Source organism: Herpailurus yagouaroundi, unplaced genomic scaffold, assembly GCF_014898765.1.
Source record: "Herpailurus yagouaroundi ecotype Mexico unplaced genomic scaffold, PumYag 100, whole genome shotgun sequence".
In the NCBI taxonomy this organism is placed as follows: domain Eukaryota; kingdom Metazoa; phylum Chordata; class Mammalia; order Carnivora; family Felidae; genus Herpailurus; species Herpailurus yagouaroundi.
In genome coordinates, this window is record NW_024412391.1 from 73,232,051 (window position 1) to 73,253,787 (window position 21,737).

The 21,737-nt window shown below is 38.4% G+C and overlaps 1 protein-coding gene across 1 annotated transcript in view; it reads left to right on the forward strand.

The window, feature by feature from the left end:
• Positions 1 to 3,730: 3,730 nt before the first annotated feature.
• The window catches only part of SEMA3E (semaphorin 3E), a 241,409-nt gene continuing 223,402 nt past the window's right edge, over positions 3,731 to 21,737 (forward strand). Inside the window, exon 1 of the mRNA XM_040472794.1 lies at positions 3,731 to 4,447. Within this exon, the coding sequence (XP_040328728.1) occupies positions 4,333 to 4,447 (115 nt within the window). The 5' untranslated portion in view covers positions 3,731 to 4,332. The remainder of the gene's footprint in view (positions 4,448 to 21,737) is intronic.

The window sequence follows — 21,737 nt, forward strand, 5'->3', positions numbered from 1 at the left end:
TTGACGACGTACAAGATAATGTACTTGTCAATTTTTTCCAATCTTCTTGAATCACTGAATGTGAGAAACAGTCAATCCAGACTTCTGGAACTCTCACAGAGTGTGTGATATAGGGTATCTTGACTGACTAACCAGTGAATGTATCAGGGATCTTGGCCTGTAAAACCCAGTAATTGTGATGGCGGCAGCTTCAGCAGCAGCAGGTCATATTGGTGGGACATTTGAGACGCTCCAGATAGCAGCGTTAGCCAGAGTAGGAGGATTAGGAAACCTCAAGTGCCCTGACCACCATCAGGAAAGTTTATCTTTAGTTCCTAAAAGACTCATCATCCTCTCTATTGTGATATGTTGATGTATTAATGATTTTAATCATAATGTTCTTGAGATGTGCTATTCGTTCGCCTATAAATACTGTTTATGGCATCATTTATGTGTACAGAGTTCAACGGGAGAAGCTCAGGGCATATCCCACTTTATTCTAAAAGTGACATGGGACTCACTTTGTATCTTAGTCCTCAGTATGCACATCTCTTACTGGCTATACATAAGTTCTGAAGTAAGTCTTAGTGACAGATAGGAAAGAATGCAGTATCAGTGACTTATTGATGCTCCGTGTTCACCCAAGAGGATGTTTCCCAAAGCACAGTAGGTAAAGTGTGCATTTAGTTAGGAGAGGCTATGTTATGGAACAGTAACACACCAAGTAGAGTAACATAACCTATGTTTAGTTCATGTTCATATAAGATCTGCAAATACTATGCTCTTAGGATAAAAATGGTGAAAGTAGCAAACAGATGTCTAATGTTTTAATAGCACTGACCTAAGAGGAATCACTGTAAAACTCAAATTTTAGTAGGTACAACTTTAGACAAACTGGGAATATCAGGTGGGATGTAGGAATGTGTTCTTTTCTCACATACCCTGTGTGATTCAGCCACAGATTGTCTGGGACCACAGACTGGGAAAGCTTATTTCAGAGGCCAGTTGGTCTTTGACTATTAAGTGGAGAACCAGTGAGAGAATCCACTATGGAACTCCTGGTGAGTACTCAATCCCCACCCCCACCCCCTTTCTCCCTCACTATCTCATTGTGTGACCCTAGCAACAAAGGGTTAAGGTTTTGGAATGAGACATTTGGCCTGGCAGGCAATACCTGCAGAATTGCCATTTCCCTTCTTACCTGGTCTTCCATGTTGTCTAAGGCTCTTCAAACTGGCAGCCTAGCTCTTCTCATCGAATACAATAATACCAGCAGATACTGTTGCTAGTCCCAGAGCTCTTCGGCTCACTGAAGCTATTCACTCACCATTGGTGGCAAATCAGTTTTGTATTTTAATTTTTTTTTTTCTATTTCCGTGTTTCCCAAGGGTACCTAGAAATCTCTCCCATGAAGGCTGACTTACCATGATGTCCTGATTTGAATATAATGGTCTGGGCTCATATGTGATTATTTTTAATGTTTATTTATTTTTGAGACAGAGAGAGACAGAGCACGAACAGGGGAGGAGCAGAGAGAGAGGGAGACACAGAATCTGAAACAGGCTCCAGGCTCTGAGCTGTCAGCACAGAGCCCGACGTGGAGCTCGAACTCACGGACCGCGAGATCATGGCCTGAGCCGAAGTCGGACGCCCAACCGACCAAGCCACCCAGGCGCCCCCATATGTGATTATTAACAGAAGACTCTTTTGCCCCTAAAACATTTCTTATTTGGATGATAAATAATAAGGTTACTCTGCCCCAGAGGGTTCTTCCTGTTTTATTTTATGAGGCAAATGATGGATTTGTTCTCAAAGACTCTTCATTCCATTGATAAAACCAGATGGGAGCAGCCGAGGCAATGGTTAGTTCTGGATGTTTAGTATTTTTAATAGTCTTTTTTTTTAATTTTGGCATCATCTTTAGATTCTAGACTAGAAAGAGAGGTAGAAGGACACACAGAGGCGTTAAAGGAAATACGCAATGGCATTCATTGATAACCGAAGGATAAAGCAGAGCCCATTTTGAGAAAATCCACAGGAGTTCATTATTCTGGCACGTACTTCAAAATCCCCTAACGTAATCTGAAGGATGGTAACACTGAAGATGAATCTTTGCATGTAGCTTGTACTGATGTAATTTACATTCGTAACATTTATTGTCTCAAGGACATTAATGATACGAGTTTCATACCCTAATGAAATTGTTATAATGCCTTACCTTGCCTCAGCTCCATCATAGAGTTAGAACAGGCACTGCACAATCTTGTGTGGAAAATCAGTTGTATAAGACTAACCATGCATTTGTAATAAAAGTTATACACACTACTTTTACTTTTCCTGGAATCCCACCATTAGATAACACATATAAAAGCTGCTATTTACTTCCTAGTTACTTCAATTCTGGAAGAGAGTAAAAGAGGATTCCAGAGGTACATTATATCACCCTTAGAGTTACCTTTAGGTCTGTGGCTCATCAGACTGGCTTTTAAAATAGGCATGTGTCTACAGAGACCACCCCAGTTTAAAACTCTCTAAATACTTCATGTTGCTCTACTGTTAAATAATGTTTAGAGTTTGTTATCTTTTGTAGCCCTTGGAAATCTAATTATTTATAATATCCAGTGACATTTACATTTTACTAAATATACTCTGCTTGTAATAGTACATGTCATGCTTAGGAAAATGGGAAGATAACGCCTGGTTCTACATTTGCTTGTATCGCAAAGTATCAGGGTAACCTGAGTTATCTATTTGTTATAATTACATGATTTTAAGAACATAATTCTCAAGAAGTGCCCTTAACAGTACCATTTAAAAACAGAATTAAGAAAAGTTATCATAGCTGAAATCATTTGTTTACCATTTAACTCTCAAGTATCAAATGAAATACCTATTCAAGTTTATTGGTATCTTCAAATAGGAACATTCATTTCCATGCCAACCGCTGCAGAGTGTTTGGTTTAGTTTTTGAGATTGATTGAAAGTAGATTGTAAAGTTGACCTATTGTGTTAAGCTTATTTACACAAACATAGTTCTTGGAAAATAAACTCGGAAAGTGCATAGCAGTGGAATCCTAACGTGTTTCACATCTTGTGCTTTCTAATACCTGCTTTACTGGGATGTGTCCTATAGAAAACCTCAACTTTTCCATAGTTACCATATCTAGGAGAAAATTACTTCAAAATGTATTCTTAAACTTGGGCTGAAATTTATGGTTTGCTTTAAAAAAAAACAAAAGGTTTTGCTTTTAATAGGTTTGAAGAATTTGCCTAGGTAAAATAATTTGTTAGTAGTAACACATTAACAGATGAAACAATCACAGATGACATGTTTTTCAGGCTCTTGAAACATACAAGAAACATACAAGAGTTGAAAATACATTAGTAAGATGTAATCAATTAAAAAAAGCCATAAATGTGAAAAAAATACAATTTCAGCAGAAACTGAAGAAAAATCAGTGTGGGTGCTGGATGGTGACACATCCATTATTTAAACTGAATCTGCGTGTGTTCAAGGGTTAATCTTGGTGAGCGAGCATTTAAAAGCCCTTCCTGAGGCTCCATCCTCTTCTGTTGTATGTACTTCAGTAATCAGCCTATTATACCCCGTTCTCCCTCCTGATCCCCGCTCCCCATCAAAGCGCGGACTTGTCTCCTGCGCTGAGTGACGTGGGGCCAGTAATACTGGGAGGGCGGGTGGGAGCGGGGCACGTGGACCAGAAACACTTCCTAGAAACAGCTCAACCCTGCCTGAACTTTCCCTGTAAACACAGCTCGCTGACAGAACGCATCCCTGCTGGGTGGATCCTGCAACTCCTGGAGGGAATGGCACTTCTTGTTTTTAATTAGCAAGGTGAAAGGTGAATTAAAACTAGCTGTTTGGCAAGTCAGTGCAAGAGGCTGACTTCGGAGAGGCTTCAAGGAGCCAGAAGAGAAGAGCTCCACGGGGGGAAGGCAGTGCGTGTGCTCAGGGCTTTTTTTTTTTTTTTTTTTCTCAATGAACCGCTTGCAGAAGTGACCAAAAAAAAAAAAAAAAAAAAAAAAACCCACAGTTTCCTCCCGAGTCTACCCGCACAGTTACTGAAGAGAGCTCTGGACAGGACATGGCTCGAAAGACTCGCTCCTTGGAATGTCCTCCTGCTCCCGGCTTATAAACAACTGTCCTCGGGGAAGAAAGGTCTTACATAGCCAAATACAGCCTGGCAAATGGCACTTTGGGACCGTGCTTTCTGATGACAACGCGTTCGATTTGTGACAAAGCCTCTCACGCGCTGCCCCTGGAGGGGAGTCCTAAGTAAAACTCAGACCCGCCTTCAAGTGCGGATCGGAGGGCTTGCCCGGTGAGCAGGCAGCATGGCATCGGCCGCGAACCTGGTCACCTGGCTCCTGTGGGGTTACTTACTGGAGCTTTGGACGGGAGGGCACACGGCAGATACCCCTCACCCCCGCCTACGTCTGTCACATAAAGGTAGGTCACCTTTTTAGATCCTTTTGTTAAAAAGAGAGAGAAAAAAATTAAAGTCCTTTAACCTAGATCTTTGGTCTTCACAGACCCTTAAAATGCAGCTGAAAAACATTATTGCCAAACTGACCTAAGACTCTAAGTGCCTCTGATTAGCATGTCATACTCACGGCATCTGAGAATAGTGCAAAATTGCATGCCAACTTGGAGATGTTATTTTTGTCTTGTAAATATTAGGTTTTATTAATGAGAAGTTCACTCACTAGCAGACACAACAGAAGAGGACAGGAAGCAGGTTGTAAATAGCCTGGAGGGGCTGAATCCAAGTTAGCAGTAGGTATTTGAATACCAATTTATGCATGATGGGAAACACGGATGTTGGAGAAGGGCTTCAGAGAGAGGTGCAGTATAGGTTTGGTGTTGTCCACAATGGGGATGAGAGGAGGAGGGGAAAATGAAATTCCTGAGAAGCAAAATGATTTCTTGCCCATGATGACAAAGTCATCACCGTGTAATTAAAATGACTAACGACTGATACAAATTAGCTTTTTAGTTGAACTGATTATTAGAATTTCTTTTATGTCTGGCAAAAAAAAATGTTCAGCGTTTATTAGCAATCCTTGTAAACTGATTTATATCGATTCAAGTATCAGGATACTATTCACTAGCATTGATTCTTTTTGTGTAAATTCATATTGCTGAACTGAAGATCCAGGAGAAAGTGCTTAAATATTTTATTCTGAGCTATGTCTTGTAAAGCAGCATTTGGTCATAAATAAATGATCAAAAGATAGCTTTTGCATCAGGACCGGTAAAAGCCAGTCATGAATAGATTTGGTGAGTCTTCTGTAAACAAACAAACAAACAAACAAACAGCAAACAAAACCCACACATTGAGAAAGTGACTGCTGACCCAAATGTAATTTGGAAAAAATTTTCTGCAACGAAGTATTTATTATCTGTCATTAGTCACTAAGACAGATAACAGTTGTAGTAACAACAATTACATAAGAACCACTTTTCCATTGTGTAAGATTTTAAATTGTCCCGGTTACAGAAACCTGTATTTTTAAAGTATAGGTGTAATCTTTACCAGAGGGAGAAACGCAAAGGGAAGCCTCAAATTTAGATGTCATGATTGACCTTTTTTTTTTGTTTGTTTATTTTTATTGGACAGTCATCCGCTGATTTGGACCATAGAAATTTCTCATTTTTAGACTAGTTAACAAGCTATGAATACTTTCTTCGTTTAAATAGTTTTCCTACTGTACTCCCCGGTAGATTACATGAGTTTAAGAGACACATGGACAGTGTATCTGTAAAGGATTTAAAATACAGTACCTAACATTAGCACAAATTATTTGAATTGGGAAGATGTATCATGGTGTGTATCAAAATGCATATTTCTAAGAAGCTTGATCGAATGTATCAAAATGTAAAAAAGTTGATGTGATGAATTATGGACAAAGAAGGATGTCAGGAGAAGAATGTAATAAATGGGTTGTTTTTCTTGTGTAGCCAAGTGGGTAAGCTGCCAGTTTTGGTGAGCCACTCTTCTAACTACACCTGGTATCAACCTTTTATACCTCATTATTAGGTACTTGTTTTCAGTAGTTCACTGTCAGTATATTTTTGAAGCTATATCATATTAATATTTCATTAGAGAGTTTGTAATCTGGTCAAAGCATACCCAAACTCTCTAATGCAACTAAATGCTATGCATATTATTGTTTTCAGACTCACCTTGACTACATCTTTCCCCCCCCCCCCCCCCAATACCTCTCTTAATCAGAGGAATCTGGAATGGATTTTTTGGGTTGTGTTAGATGATGTGGGAGTAGAACTTCTATCTATGTGGACTCTAGACTGAAAAGTACCACAAAATTTCCCTTTGGTTTTTCTTAACCTTTTGATGTGATGGCACTAGCTGAAATGCACAATGTTGTGCTTTTCTACAGAGACGTTATACAGTCACCTGAAAATAGACTGTTCTCACGTGTGCATGTTAGCCAGCAAAATCAGCTGAGAGGTCACCACGGAGATGCAACCAGAAGCAGCAAATGTAGGCACTGCAGGTGACTCAGTGCAAGGGAAGGACTGCTGGAGCAGGAATATTTATTTATTCTTTTTTTATTTATTTATTTTTTTAACATTTATTTATTTCTGAGACAGAGAGAGAGACAGAGCATGAACGGGGGAGGGGCAGAGAGAGAGGGAGACACAGAATCGGAAGCAGGCTCCAGGCTCTGAGCCATCAGACCAGAGCCCGATGCGGGGCTCGAACTCACGGACCGCGAGATCGTGACCTGGCTGAAGTCGGACGCTTAACCGACTGCGCCACCCAGGCGCCCCTGGAGCAGGAATATTTAGCCCCATCTACTCTTCACACTCTAAACAGCCCGTTTACTCTTTACACTCTGAAATTCAGTGGACGTCTTAGAGGTATCCAAAAACTAAGGGTGGGGCATTTCAGAGTATAATCTTTTGCTACCTTAAATGATACCAGAAATGCTACAATTTTACTAATGGATCAATTGATTGATACTGTAAGTGAGTACATGGTCCTTCAAAATATAAACAGTGCTGTATATAAGTACTGTAACACCTCTGAACTGCCGCCTGACCCCCAGCAGATAAATCTCGAGGGCTCTCTAGAGGTGACCTACTGGATTATTCCAGGGATTCATTTCATAGCGGTAGTTTATGTTCTATGGGAGAAAGACAAATATTTTTCTTACCTCCTTCGTTATCAAGATGGCACCTGAGACCACAAGTCTCATGTCTCTTCCCAAAAAGAGGTAGAAGTTGCAGCATCATATAAAAAGTTTGAGCTGAATTACATAAAATGCCAATGACTTTCCCTTTTCCTCTATCCTTCTCTATCTTTGGATGTGGCATGTCCTTAAACAGTGTTTAAGAGGAGGAGAGATCATTAGAGCTAAAAGGGGGAGAAGGCAGAGAGGGAGTGAGACAAGGTAGAAAATTGGTATCAGATATAGAGCATCTTCTTGCTGATTTCCCACTGCGCTCCACCTGCAGTGGGAAAATATTGAATTTCTCCCTGAGAAGCAAGCTTAGTGGATTAAGTGATGACACATTTACTCTTGTTGAGGCAATGCCTGTATCTTTAACGTGTTCTACAGGTGTAAGATAAATTGTGTTAACAAATAAAATTATAGCAAGTTGCTGTTCTGCTTTGTAAGACTTTTCAGTCAAGATTTGAGTTGAGATTAACGGTACCAGGCAAGTGTTTAAGTGTTTATGAATAGTTAAAAATCATGGCCAACTTTATAGCCAGTACTCTAAAGAGGATAATATTGGTGTGATTATTGCAAGTTTATAATATTCTACCCAAGGATTTCCTTGACAAATAGCTCTGATTCTCATGACAGAAGTGAAGGAAAGAGAATAAAGGGAGAAGAGTCCTGCTAGATGCAGCCTCTGCCCTCTGTCGATGTCTGTTCTCTCCTTATCTCTCACCATCCTGCATTAATGGGGTTACAGGGAAGGCAAAAATAACCTTCTTGCTCATGGAGCTCAAAGAAGAAAAAACAAATGAGCAAAGCCCCATGTCAAAGAAGAAATCCCAACGTACATGGAGAACCCCAGAAATTCAGTCAAGGGAGCTTGGCAGATGGGGTAGGTATTCAAAGACCCAATAAAGAGTGACACAGTCACAGAAGCCAAGGAGAATGGCTGTGTAATCAGAGGATGTTTGGTGAGGAGATACAGAAGTGAAGGCATAAATATGGCCGAAGATCATTCCTAGCAGATGTTGATGTTATAAATGTAGGTTTGAGCATTGAATATATATCTATCCATATAAAAAAGTGGGATAAAGAGTGTTAGTCTATCTGTATTTCGATATTATAACCAATTAAATACAGAGTTGTCATAGCTTCAGATGTAGAGTCAGAGGTCTCTCCTTCCATTTATACTAATGGTAACTGTCTGTGCCTCAGTCTCCTTAATTTGAAAATAGAGATGGTAATGGTGCTTTCGCTGTATATCTTACTGGGTTTTTGAGAGAATCAAATGGAACGACGAAACTGTGAAAGTACCTTATAACCTAAAAATTATTTTATCAATGTTTTGTGAAGACTGATATAAATGAAGGTTAGTTGGAAACATGTCCCAAGGAGAAAAATCTTGGGGAATGGCATGAGCTTGGATATCAATAAATGCTAGGATGATGTTAACACAGAAGAAAGAAGAAGTTGGTCTTAATTAGCATAAAATATATGGTTTATCATGATAGGTTGCATTCACTCCAAATCCCGTCTTCCATACCTTTGATCTCTAGTTATAATAATTTAGAAGATGGTCGCATCTGTGCATTTTTACAAGACTCATGGCCAATAGTTTTGCTATTGGCGTGTATGTAGTATATCTATTTATTACACATATTCACCTCACACCACACCTTTCTGATTCTTTTTCTAACTTATGTGAAAGAAAATTGAGATAGAATTGTAGAAGAGCATAACAAAAATGAAATGTTTTAAATGATCATCCTGGAGGCTGTATTCATTTCATATCCAGAGCAAATACAAAAAAGAGGCAGTGGCTGAGCCAGTTTTTCCTGACCCAGCTCATAGCTTTGGTTTTTCAGCCAGTAACAAAGTATTATCAATAGTGACATTAGTCACATATCCCTGTGTGGTTAATAAATGAAAAGTGGTCATAAGGCATGATTCATGAAGAAAGTTGCTAAATAGGACCCAGGAGTAAATACAAACCTCGTGCCAGTTCTCCCGCAGGGAGCGTCGGTGAGAATTAAGTGGTAGATATATTAAGAAATAGTTTACGTGAAATTAAAAGTACTGGGTAAGATGAAAGGAATGACAGTATGTTTTGTTGAGTTTGGTTTACCCAGAATATATTTTCTGCAGGTGAAGTCTGTGTAAGGATTTTAGATGGTGCTATCCTTTGTAGTTTTGATATTTGTTATAGACAGATACTGCTCACATATCACAGAAATGCATATGGATATATTGAAGTCCCTGAATGAATATGAATTATTTACTTCTTGCCTGGATATTGGGTGTTACATTGGTAAAGCCGTTCTGCTTTAATATAGAGATAGGGCGAAGGGAGGTCAGAGTTAGCATGAGCAGTAAATGGAATTTGTAAATGAACTGGGCCAATTTTGGACTGAAAAATAACATAGTTGAGTAAAATCGTTTCTTAAGTCTTTATGAAGAGAGTGTCCTATACGTAATATAGAACTGATACTTGTTCTTGACTCTTAAATATATGCAGTGGGCATGTGGTCCCAATGGAATATTCTTTCAAAAATCTGTAGCCATATTGTCACTTTGCTGTCTACGTCAGAGTTGTCCTGTAGCCTCAGACTATTTCATAGAGAGGGTCTCTCTGGGATGAGATCAACTTGATGGCCTCAGTTCTATTATGACAACATAATAAAGAACCAAACATCAAGTTGGTCATTGCTGGTGAAAATTATTATTGTTAGCAATCTGCAGAGTCAGTTTTATTTCATCAAAGATATCTACTGGAATCATCATTGGGAGTTCTTAGTGGGAGAGCGTGCAAAGACTTACTCCTTTATCTTTGTGTGTAAAACTCTTCTGTGGCTTAGTAGAGGAATTTAGTCTGCAGGAATCCAGAAATGGCACTTTGCATGCATGCATGCCCCTTTATACATAGCCACTGCAGTGTTAAAGTGGTCTTCAAGTTCAGTCTCGGAGAATTTAAAACAAAACAAAAGTAAAATTATACCATTAAAACACTTTCCAAAAAGTGCACAGTGAAGATTTAGATTATTTTCTTAGTTTCAATACGCAGGGCTAAATGTTGGTAATAGTCTTTAGCCCAACATCTGACACTTAAGAATATTATATAAATTATACAAAGGATTATGGTTATTTTAATAATGATTTTTTTCACAGCATGGTTTTAAATAACATTTGAAGCATAAGAGAAACTATCAATGTCATGAGTTATTTCTTGGACTTAAGCAAGCATTATTCTTTGTACTCATGATATGGATGACAGTGACAAGGCTGGGTATTTTATAGGTTGGATTTTCTAGACTATGAATGAAAAGATATGTGAATACCACATTTGAACAAAGTGTTTTAGTCTCTGATATTGAGAGAACACTTTCTGTCAAAGAATGTGCTGATTTCAAGAACAGAAAGTCTGAAGAACTAATAACTTGACTTCATATGGCCCTAGGGTTGGCCAAGGCAACTGATTACTCAAGAAATTTTCAGCCTTCTTTAGTTCTAATGCCTGGTTCATGGCATGCCCACCAAATGGCCCCATTGCCCTGGTAATCTTGCCTCCACAGCTAGTGTGGAAATGAAAAGGAGAAATCCATGATTTGCTTGATATCTGGGGCTTAGAAATGTATTTCTGCTTCTGTTCCTGGTAAGTAAATTCTCAGCCATTGTTGCTCTCTGTTTGAGGACTCAGCTTATGGCCTTGGCACAGCACACACAGAAGAGTGGTTTAGGCCCAGGTATTGCAAAACTGTCTCACATTGTATCTTCAGTGGCCTAAAATCTCTGTAGACTTTGAAGGAGGCATACCTAATATGAATCTTGCTTCTGGCTGTATGATCCCAAGTTACTTTCTTTTCTGACTATGAATTTCCTCATCTGTAAAATGGGGTAATGTGTAACTTGCAATATCCTGAAAGAATTACATGAGATCATGCAAATTAGCGCAGCAAATACTTTACTGTAGGAAGCTTTTCAGAGGCTATTCAATGAATCAGAGGTTCAGTGAGAATTAGCCTACCCTGGTTCCTTTTTTTTTTTTTTTTTAATTCTAAAAGCAATCATGAGTTAATTATTAACTTATAACTTAAAATAAGGGAGGATCCTTAATCACTAGAGTTTTTTACTTGCAAGCCAAGATTTTATTTCATGAAATCCAGCTCTTATAGGAGTAGATGACTAGAAGGAACAAGGGATTTTGGGGGTCTCTCGTGTTTGTAAGTCACTGTAGATGTATTTATTTTTTGATAGTATAAGGACGTAACTTATCCTTAATTAGGAAGTTGGAACTTCAAGGAAAAGGAAAGTTGCAACTTTTCTGATTGGTACCTTGGAGATAGCAGACCAAAGCCATAGCATAAACAAAAGTTACTAACAAAGGTTATTGTAGACCCAGCTTTGTAAAGCACATAGAACTAATATTACCAGGACCAAACCACACAGTCAAAAGTTAAACAAAACAGGGTCTTATAAGCAGCTAACAGCCTAGCATGTATTGTTTGCTTTGAAAGTGAAAGAAAGCTTTCCATTCTATCTTCCCTTGGACAAACAGGTAAGATAACTGGGCTGGGGCACCGCTCCTGACCTCTTAGTAGGTGTTCAATAGTGAGCATTGAGTGGGTATATAAATGAAACAAAACGATTTAGAGTCGTGTTTTGTAAAGGAGAGTCTGATGGAGGTTGGCATGAGGAACGCCAAGGAAACAAAGGAATCCTGAAGAACAGTTTATGACTCCTTCGGTGAGGCATGCATTAGGAGCAAGGCTAGGGCTTTCTCTCCCCAGTCACCCCCAGGCCTCTCGGGGCTGCATTGTAGTGAAGCAACCAGGGCCTCCAGACATGTTAGCCATATTTGCTCATTTATAACCAAGCAGCAGCTCCTCCTTCTGTTTCTGCTTCTGCTTCTCCTTCTCCTTTTCCTCCTCTTCTTCCTCCCCCTTCTCCCACGTCTTCTTCTTTACTCTACTTTTTGCTGCATTTGTCTTTCCTGGGTGATCACCAGGCACCTCCCTTTTTTTCTCTTACCACTTCATTCTTTGATTACCCCCTGTGTTGCTATCACCACCCCTCTCTCCCTTTTTTCCTCCTCCTCTGCTTTTGTTCCAGGTAGATATTTTTATTTCACCCTCATCTTAGCCCAAAAGTAGAATGAAAACATATTTCTGGTGAATGGTGTATATTTATCTTCAATATTTGTTTCATTTTTATTCTCTAATTTAATCAACAGAAGACAGGACCTTTGAATTAAACAACAAAGTTTAATTATACTCCTTAGGCATTCAAAAGTTGGTGAAATTCATGACTTAGGAAATAAGTTACTTACTAGCCACCTGGACGACTCACCCTCTTTGTCTCGCCTGGTTTCTTTTTTTTTTTTCTTCTTAACGTTTTTTATTTATTTTTTAGAGAGACAGAGACAGAGTGTGAGTGGGGGAGGGGCAGAGAGAGAGGAAGTCACAGAATCTGAAGCAGGCTCCAGGCTCTGAGCTGTCGGCACAGAGCCTGACGCGGGGCTCGAACTCACAGACCTTGATATCATGACCTGAGCCGAAGTCGGACGCCTAGCCGACAGAGCGACCCAGGCTCCCTGAGTCTCACCTGTGTTTCTAATGGACAGCTCATGCTGCCAGTTATGTAAAGGCTGTGGGGACTGGAGCAGGAAGGAATTAGGGTACCTGGAAGGAGGGACCATGCCCCGCCTCTACACCTTGGCTAGGCTTGGGTTAAGTGTAAGTTAGGATATTCTTCATGTTAAGCCCATCTATTTCTAGGCCATTTCAGTTCATTTTCTCTGAGTTTTAAGTTTTAATTCATTGGAACCAGAATAAAAAGAGGGTTTTATTCACAAGATAGAGCAAGGGGAGCAGCGTCCCTAAGAGTAAGTCTCAGTGGTGGGTTTAGGTAGCCAAACTAATTCCAGAACCAGAAGCAAAGCAGCAAAGCAGCAAAGCAGCAAAGCAGCAAAGAAAATGGGAATAAAAGAGGCAGAAAGTAGAGGGCAGCTAGGGACGCTGACCTTTTCCCCTCTGACCAATTCCCTTCCCGGAAATGATGGGAAATGAAGAGGGCTTTAAATTCAAAGCTCAAGATGCGCTACAGAACTAAAATCAAAGAGGAAATGTGCTGACAGCATTGCACATAGCTATTCATGCCTCCTGATGGCTTTTTTCCTAAGCCCGACTCCAAAAGTTTATTATGCATCATGTGATTCCTGAGATCCTTTCCAATTCTAAAATTCTAGGACTCTTTTCCTTCCCTTACTAGACCTCCCAGTGTGTAGAACTTCTCCAAAATACTTTAAAAATTCCTATTAGGAAACACTATGTTCTGGTGGAAAGAGTAAGTAAGGACTCACAATTTTAAAATCCTGAGTCTGAATGTTTAGTACGTATATCCTATTTGACGCTGTGTTATTCTTGCTAAATCATTGAACTTCGAAGGGTTAGCTTCCTCACAAGTATAAAGGGACTGATGAACACTATCTATCTCATACAATATTGTAGAATACGTACATGTATCATGGAAACGTACATTTTGTTGTTGTGCCTTAAAATATTGTCTATTGAATTGTCTTTAAACATTTTATGATTTTTGAGGGCAAGGAACATTTAATTTTTTTAATTTTTAAAAATATTTTTGATAGGACTCTTGTGAATAGAATAAAATGACTTACCAGATCATTCCTAGAGCCAGTAATTACAGGCTGGGTGTTGACCATCTAGGGGATAAAAACAAAACAAAACTTTTTATTATTGTCGTCGGCTTCCATGTTACGGTCAAAATGACAAAATCATAAAGGCTTCTTTAATTTTTTTGAAGAGATAGAGCTACTGATAAAAAATTTGCGTGACAGAAGGCTTAGTTGAATTTCATTGCAGAGGAGATGAAGCTGCTTGGGATTTTCTTCTGTTCCTCTTCCAAGCTAGGATCCGGAGGAGATAGACACTGGGGTGCTATGAAAAGTGTCAGAGACTGGCAGCACCAGCTCTCCTGGGAGCTTCTTCATCAGTGATTCTGGCGCTTAGGAAGCTGTGTTTTAAGTCCTGCAGGTGACTTCATGCACACTGGAGCATGAGAAACGCTGGGCTAAGTGTTTGGGATGATGCTCCAGGGGAGCCTCACTTTTATGTTACCTTTTTCATTTTTTCCCCTTTAGGTCCATTGCCTACGTTCGGGGTGTTGTTTATTCAAATTTCCAAACCACACCCTTGATCCTAATAAATATACTTAAATTCCTGAGTGTCTATTATATACTCTACCATTTTCTACCTATTATTTTTTTTTTTACTAGATGACATATGGGTAATAATTTAACATGTAAATGAAATCTGTTTTTAATGAGTATTGATGGTGTAAATTAGGACACGTCATGCTATCACTGAGTTCAGATGAGGAAACCTCGAATATTGGTGGATTATGGAAAAGCAGTTTATAAGATTCCAGAACTCCTTCGTCTCTCAGTGAAATATTTTCTCGGACTAATGAAATTAGGTCCACTTCTTTGTTGTTGTTGTTGTTGTTGTTGTTGTTGTTGTTGTTATACATCCTGGTCTTTTCCTTCAGGGACTCAGAAGCTTCTGTATCTTCTTAAGAAATATTTGTTTATTCAGTCATTCACTTATTCCATGACTAGTTGGTGAGCTTCTTCCATCTTTAGAGACTGATCATCATGCTAGGGATTTAAGAATAAAAAACACACAGGGCACCTGGGTGGCTCAGTTAAGTGTCCGACTTCGGCTCAGGTCATAATCCCAGGAGTTCAAGCCCTGTGTCGGGCTCTGTGCTGACAGCTCACAGCCTGAAGTCTGCTTTGGATTGTGCGTCTCCTTCTCTCTCTGCCCCTCCCTGGCTTGTGCTCTATCTGTCTGTCTGTCTGTCTCTCTCTCTCAAAAATAACATTAAAATAATTAAAAATAAAAAGAATAATTAAAAAAACACAGTTTTGTAAGTGCGATGCATTTCCTAGATGGGATCCTGGAAACATTAAAAGTAAAACTTATTTTAGTTAATAATAATGGATCCATATTGGCTTATTAACTGTGACCAAGTACCATACTAATGTAAGGTGTTAATAATAGGGAAATTGGGTGTAGCTTTATGAGGACTCCCTTCACTATCTTTACAACTTTCCTGTAAATGTAAAACTATTCTAAAGTAAGAAGTTTATTAAACACACACACACACACACACACACACACACACACACATACAGCACCTCTACTCAAACAGTATTCCTGTGAAGCTGTAAGGTCTAGTTGTAAGAAGAGACAAGTCGTGATAAAGCAGGATTTTTTTCTATACTTGAAGTTAACACAAAGAGCTTGTGGAAGCATGGAGTTGGAAAGAAGAACCAGAGCACAGTCTTGGGGATGAGAAGTCTAGGCAAGAAGCATGGAGCAAATCATCCAGGTCCAATCCCATCTTGCCACCATTCCTGCCTCCCTCCGACTGCCATCCTACTGCATGTAATGCCCTGTGTCCTCCTACAAACACGGCTGCCCTTGAATATCTAAGTAACTGAATCCCACTGTGTTCATAGCTTTCCTACACACAATAGTATGACAAATGCTCTGTGTTCATGGTCAATCAAATCGCCCCCATTTCAATATGACTTTAAGTCATTCTCACTTTTCTTGTTTGAGTAATATGATTAATACAAATTCACAGGTAAATTTTGAAATTTTTGAAGGCAGGTTTATTGTTTTATTGTTTGGATCCTTAGAAGCTAATGTGGTTTATGTACTTGATAAATTTATTACGTCTGTTGCATTTAATGTATGAATGTAAGTGTTAGATTTATTCACTTTAATGTTACCAATCTGAATTCTTCAGCTGGATGCCACATCTAAATAGGTTCCTAATACAGGTGGCACAAAATGAGATGATAGGCCTCGCAGGAGGAGCATTCGAGAAGTCAGGAAAAACGAGAATAATTCTCTTCTATCCCTGCTCCAAAATGTTAGGTCCCACTTTGGCTTCAGGTCTTCTGTTACGAAAGCTTTGAAGAGAAATCCAGAACTGCTTTTAAATTATTCAGGAAATATCTGTATATTATTGGAAGGTACAGTTTAAGGCTTTGGCAGAGGTGGTTTGAATTCATCTGGGCCATTACATGATAGATGTCACATTTCAAGCACCTTTCTGTTTGCTTCAGTCATAATCTCCAGTGTCCAGTGTAGCAGCGGATTCATTTCTAGAGTGATGAACTATGAAGAGAGACAAAGAACTAAGGCATGAAATCAGCCACAAAGCAGAAAAAAGCAAGGCTACAAAAGGGTAGTAACTTATTCAACACCTTTGTTTCCAAAGAATATTCTAAATGAACAAAAGCAAGAACAGTTTTTTGTTTTTATCAGTTCATCTCTGTGGAAAGGAAGATTTATGAATATTTTGACTATGTTGCTTTTGTTTCGTGCATTTATTGCTCTAAAAGCATGGCTATAGGCAATAATGTAGTGAGAAGAATAAGCACTCTGTACAAGTTTTATAATTAAATTAGCTTATGCAAGTTATTTTCAATTTATTTCCCAGCCCAAGTTCATTGAGAAAGAACCAATGAAAAATTTGCCTTAAGATTTTATCTTACAAAAATTGACAATATGTTTTGAAATCATTGTATACTTGAGTTGTTTTTTTTAACACCATACTAATTACTCCAATATAATACATCTAATGTGAAAGCAGAAATTAATGGACATAAACAGAAAGGTTAAAAGCGAAGTTAATTCAGGAGAAAGCACACATTTTGTCACTGTCCCTTTCTACTATAAGGAGTAAATAAATATGGAAACAGGAAGCACCTGATTATCTTATTTTTAGAAGTCAAAGTCAAGTTGTCAAATAAATATATAGAAAATAGGATCATTTTGATCACTTTGATCAAGGTAAAAGTAATATACTTTTAAAGTAAAATGTGTAAAATACAGAAAATAAAAGTGATTCCTTTTGAAATAGCTCTGTCATTATTGATGAAACTGATATAGCTATTTTTCTTTATCAAAAGCAAAAGCAAAAACAGAAACAAAAAAAAAGAAAGGGAAAAAGAAACTTCAAGTTCAACATTATCATGATGCATAAATGCTACACATATTTCCGGTCAGATGAGTGATTATGTGACAGATAACTTTACAATTGCTTGGAATGAGTAGTAGAAGATTGAGCTTGCTGACAATTTAAGGGTCTGCTTAAACTTGAGTTAACCATATGGTGTATTCTTAGAATAGCCATCCCAGCCATGTTTAAAATTTAAATTAAACAGAAAAAAAACCTTTTTCCAAAGTCAAATGTTATCATTTTAGTTGGTGTACTCAATTATCCATATAATTGCATCTTCTTATTCATAAGGGACAAGTTAATAGTTCTTTTTAATCTGTCTAGAATGAAGAAAGAAGAAAGAAGCTAGGACTATAAAATACTGGAATGGTATTACAAGCCACCCAAAAAATCAATTTTGTTACTACATTGTTACAATTATGAGAAGTTAATGTTTAAACTTCAACACATTAATATGCGTTGATTTTCTAGTAATTTCCCAAAGCAGAATTCCCTTGTAATATTTAGATAACCGTAGCAAGAAGAAAAATATTACAGTTAAGTTAATTATGCTTATAATTAAAAGAATATAATTATATCTTTGTCATTATATTTCTCAGAAATAAGATAAAAGTTATGTACTGGGCACTGCTTTTGACAGATTTTTTTGCCAAATGTTTTTTACTTGCTCCAAAATATGTATGCCCAAACTGAAGTCTGATGTATTTTAAGATTGTAGAAAAAAATTTTCATATCTGGAGGGGGAAAAAAAAAGAGAAGTCTCTAAGGCTTAAAATCAATAAAATTAGACAAGAATAGAAATGAAAGATTAGGAAATTAATAACATTGAGAAAGTCTACACACAAATAAGGCAGTAATCACTCAGAAACACATTAGATGCCTTTTAGCATATTGGTCTCAAGGGAGGTCAAATAAATAGAATACTAGGATTTTGTTGTAGGCAGTTGCGTTTTGGAATATATACTTATGCTCACTAGGCATTTGCATGCCTATATAAATGAACATATAATAATTAGGAATAGATTTTGTTTAGATTAGAATGCCATTTGTCCTATTAGTCTGCTCATAAATACCCACTGCCTCGTTGGAACAGATCTTGATGTTGCTTTGTTTTCCAGTGTCCCAAATGCTGTAATAGGAGGACATTTACCCACAATGTATCATTGGGAAGTTTTGCTGTTGTGGAATAAAACTCTTGCCAGCCAAGGCGCTTGCTGGAGGCAGTGCTGTGCCTGTAAATGCTTGTGGAATATTGCAATGTTGTTGCCTCCAGCATGGCGTTTCGCTTCTAAGGTTCCCCCAGCCAGGCTCCAAGTTTCCATTCACACTGCTAGCCCCTGAAATTTCCCTTTGTCTTCACTGACTATTTTTTTCCTCCTAACAAATAGACCCAGCTGCTGCTGCAGCCGTTGCCCACACTCCCCCATACTGCTCTTGCTGAGGATGGCAGCCAGGGTAAGGAATAACAGCTGGGATTGGCTTACTTTGGCATCTAAATAATTTGGGGTGGGTCCATTCCTAACTTTATTATTTCATTTAATTTTATAATCTGTCCTGCTGCGGCAATTAAAAAAAAATAGGTAAACGATGTTTTTCCAAAACGGTGCCTTCATCTGGCTGTGACTCTGAGACCCGGCTGCTCCAGACAGATTGGTTGAAATGCACAGTTTTTTTTTCCACTCGGAAACACCGTTTGGAAAACAAACGTAACAGAAACAAATTTATTAATGTGATACCAGACACATAGCCCTTCTCTGACTCAAATCGATGGAAAATAAATAGCACCTATGTCACTGATTGCAATAAGGATTAAATGAAGGACCATCGGAATTCATTTAGAATAGTGCCCGATGCATAGTCAATGCTAAGTGTTTGATGGAAAGTAGAGGGAGAGAGGGAGAGGGAAAGAACAGTAGAGAGCCCTGGAAAGCAAGAGTGGAGCAAGAGAGAGGAGAGAGAAAATGGAGAGAAGATGAGGAGAAAGGGAGGAGAGGAGGGAGAATTTACTGGTGGAATATGAAAAATCAATAATTACGCTTATGCAGTTAAGACCCATGTGACATGCATAGAATTTCATATACCTATTCCAACCAAAATAAAAATAAATGATTAGAAGACTGGAGTTTAAAAATACTTGTGGAATTTTACCCACATCAGAGTATTTTCTCTGCCGTGACATCCAGACAGGTAGTCAGATGAGTTTGTTATTTTGAATTTGTACATTTTCATGGAAAGGGAATTCGCTACCTGGTAAGGAAGTCCATTCCATTTTTTTTTTTTTAATTTTATTTTATTTTAAGTAATCTCTACATCCAGCATGGGGCTCAAACTCACGAGATCCAACTGAGCCAGCCAGGCACAAGTCCATTCCACTTTTGAATATTCTAATGAGGAGAAAGCATTTGCATGCCCAATCCAAATCTATATTACTGCATTTTCCACTTTTTTTTAAGTTAGAGAGTGCATGAGCAGGGGAGGGGCGGAGAGAGAGAATCCCAAGCAGGTGTCACCAGGAGCCTGATTCAGGGCTGGAACTCACAACTATGAGATCATGACCTGGGCCGAAATCAGGAGTCGGACACTTAACCAACTGAGCCACCCAGGAACCCCTGTATTTTTCACTTTTTGTTGTAGTTCTTTCCTCTCCTGCCGTAAGATTCTAGGTCATGGCAGACCTCCAAATGTTTAAAGAGAGTTATCATGCACTTTTGTGGTGTGGGGTGACCATTTCTCATGCCATGGTTATCCTGACTGTACTGTCAGGGTTCCGATCATCCTCCTCTTTGTTAATGTCCCCCTCGAAACGGAGCACCACAATCAATACTCGAGAGACGCCTCCCTTGTTCACAGAATAGTGGTTATGCTAACTGGCGACTTTTATTTATTAAAGCCACCTGAGTGACAGTAGCTCATTTGGCACATAGGCCAAACTGTGGGTTTACGGTGAGATTGCTGTCAGGTTTTTCACATAGGCTCTAAGCCAATGCTTTCCTTTATTTCGCATGCGTGGTTTGTTTGTCGACGTTAAGGAAAACTCTCTCCCACTCTCTCTAATGTCGAATGTGAATCATAAGCACAATAACAGCGTGTGGTGTCCTGGAGAAGGACATGAGCTCTGGAGTGAGACGTGCCCACATTCAAAGACTGTTTTCACTTGTGTTTAATTTTTCTTAACCTCAGTTTCCACATTTATTATCTGTAGGAAATTTAGCTAGTTAGAAATGATGACACTTATATTCAGTATAGAAATTTCTTTTAAAGTATTTTTAAAAATTTAAAATACACATTGTGTGGATTTCTCTACAATGTCAGTGTTTGGAAGAGGTTTAACACACATTTAAGACAATTTTTTTTAACGTTCATTCACTTTTGAGGGACAGAGACAGAGTGTGAGCAGGAGAGGGGCAGAGAAAGGAGACACAGAGTCCGAAGTAGGCTCCAGGCTCTGAGCTGTCAGCACAGAGCCCGATGCGGGGCCCGAACCCATGAACTGTGAGATCATGACCTCAGCCGAAGTCAGAAGCTCAACCGACTGAGCCATCCAGGTAGCCCACATTTAAGACAATTTTTAAATTATAGCATATATAAACTAATATGCTTTTGGCTTTCGGGGAAGATGTCGACTAATAGATGTTATTGCTGGTTTTCTTCATAAACATTGTTAAGATAATTTATATAACTATAGTAAGGGAAAGGTTAACTTGAAATTCTTTAATATGGAGAAATAAAGTACAACCTTTCTTCACAGCTAAAATAGGAGACTTTTTAAATGTCTTAACAATTTTTATTTAAAAAGAATCTGGAATGGTCACCACGGCAGAATGGCAGAATTAAAATACCACCATAGCTGTGATTGCTTAATTTTGTAACTTTAATTTGCTGTCATTTTGTAGATTTGCCAGTCTCTCTGGGTATTTGTAGAAAGTACTGCAATTAAAAAAAAAAGAGGCATATGATTTTTCAGAATAATTTTTTCATTAACTCCTTGTAAGTCAATAGTAAGCTCTAGAAAAATTATTTCACTGGAGATTTTATATGTTAAAAAGTATGTGTCATTAAAATGAAATTTTTAAAAATCTATTTTTTTAATCAAACTTATTTGTGGTGTCTGTTCTGTTCTTGTTATAGGATTAACTTCATCACATGTCCTTTTCCTATATTACTAATTTATGAGCTACTCACACGTTTTTGGAATTTTGAATGTAGAGGAAGAATGAGTCTGAGAATAGTATTGAGTCAGGTGGTCACCAAGTCCAAAGAACACCACATATTCATTGTTTCTTAAATCAATTTATATCTTTCTGGTCCCACTAATGTATTTATGGTCCATCTGCTTTATTACAATAGCCTCCTAATATGTTACTGTCAATCCAATCTACTTGTCATACTGTAAGCAGAGTGATCATTAAAAATGCAAATCTTACTCATTCATTCCCCCAAATAAATCTTTAATGGAAGAATATACATGGCTTTTAAGAGAGAATGCACCCTTCTTG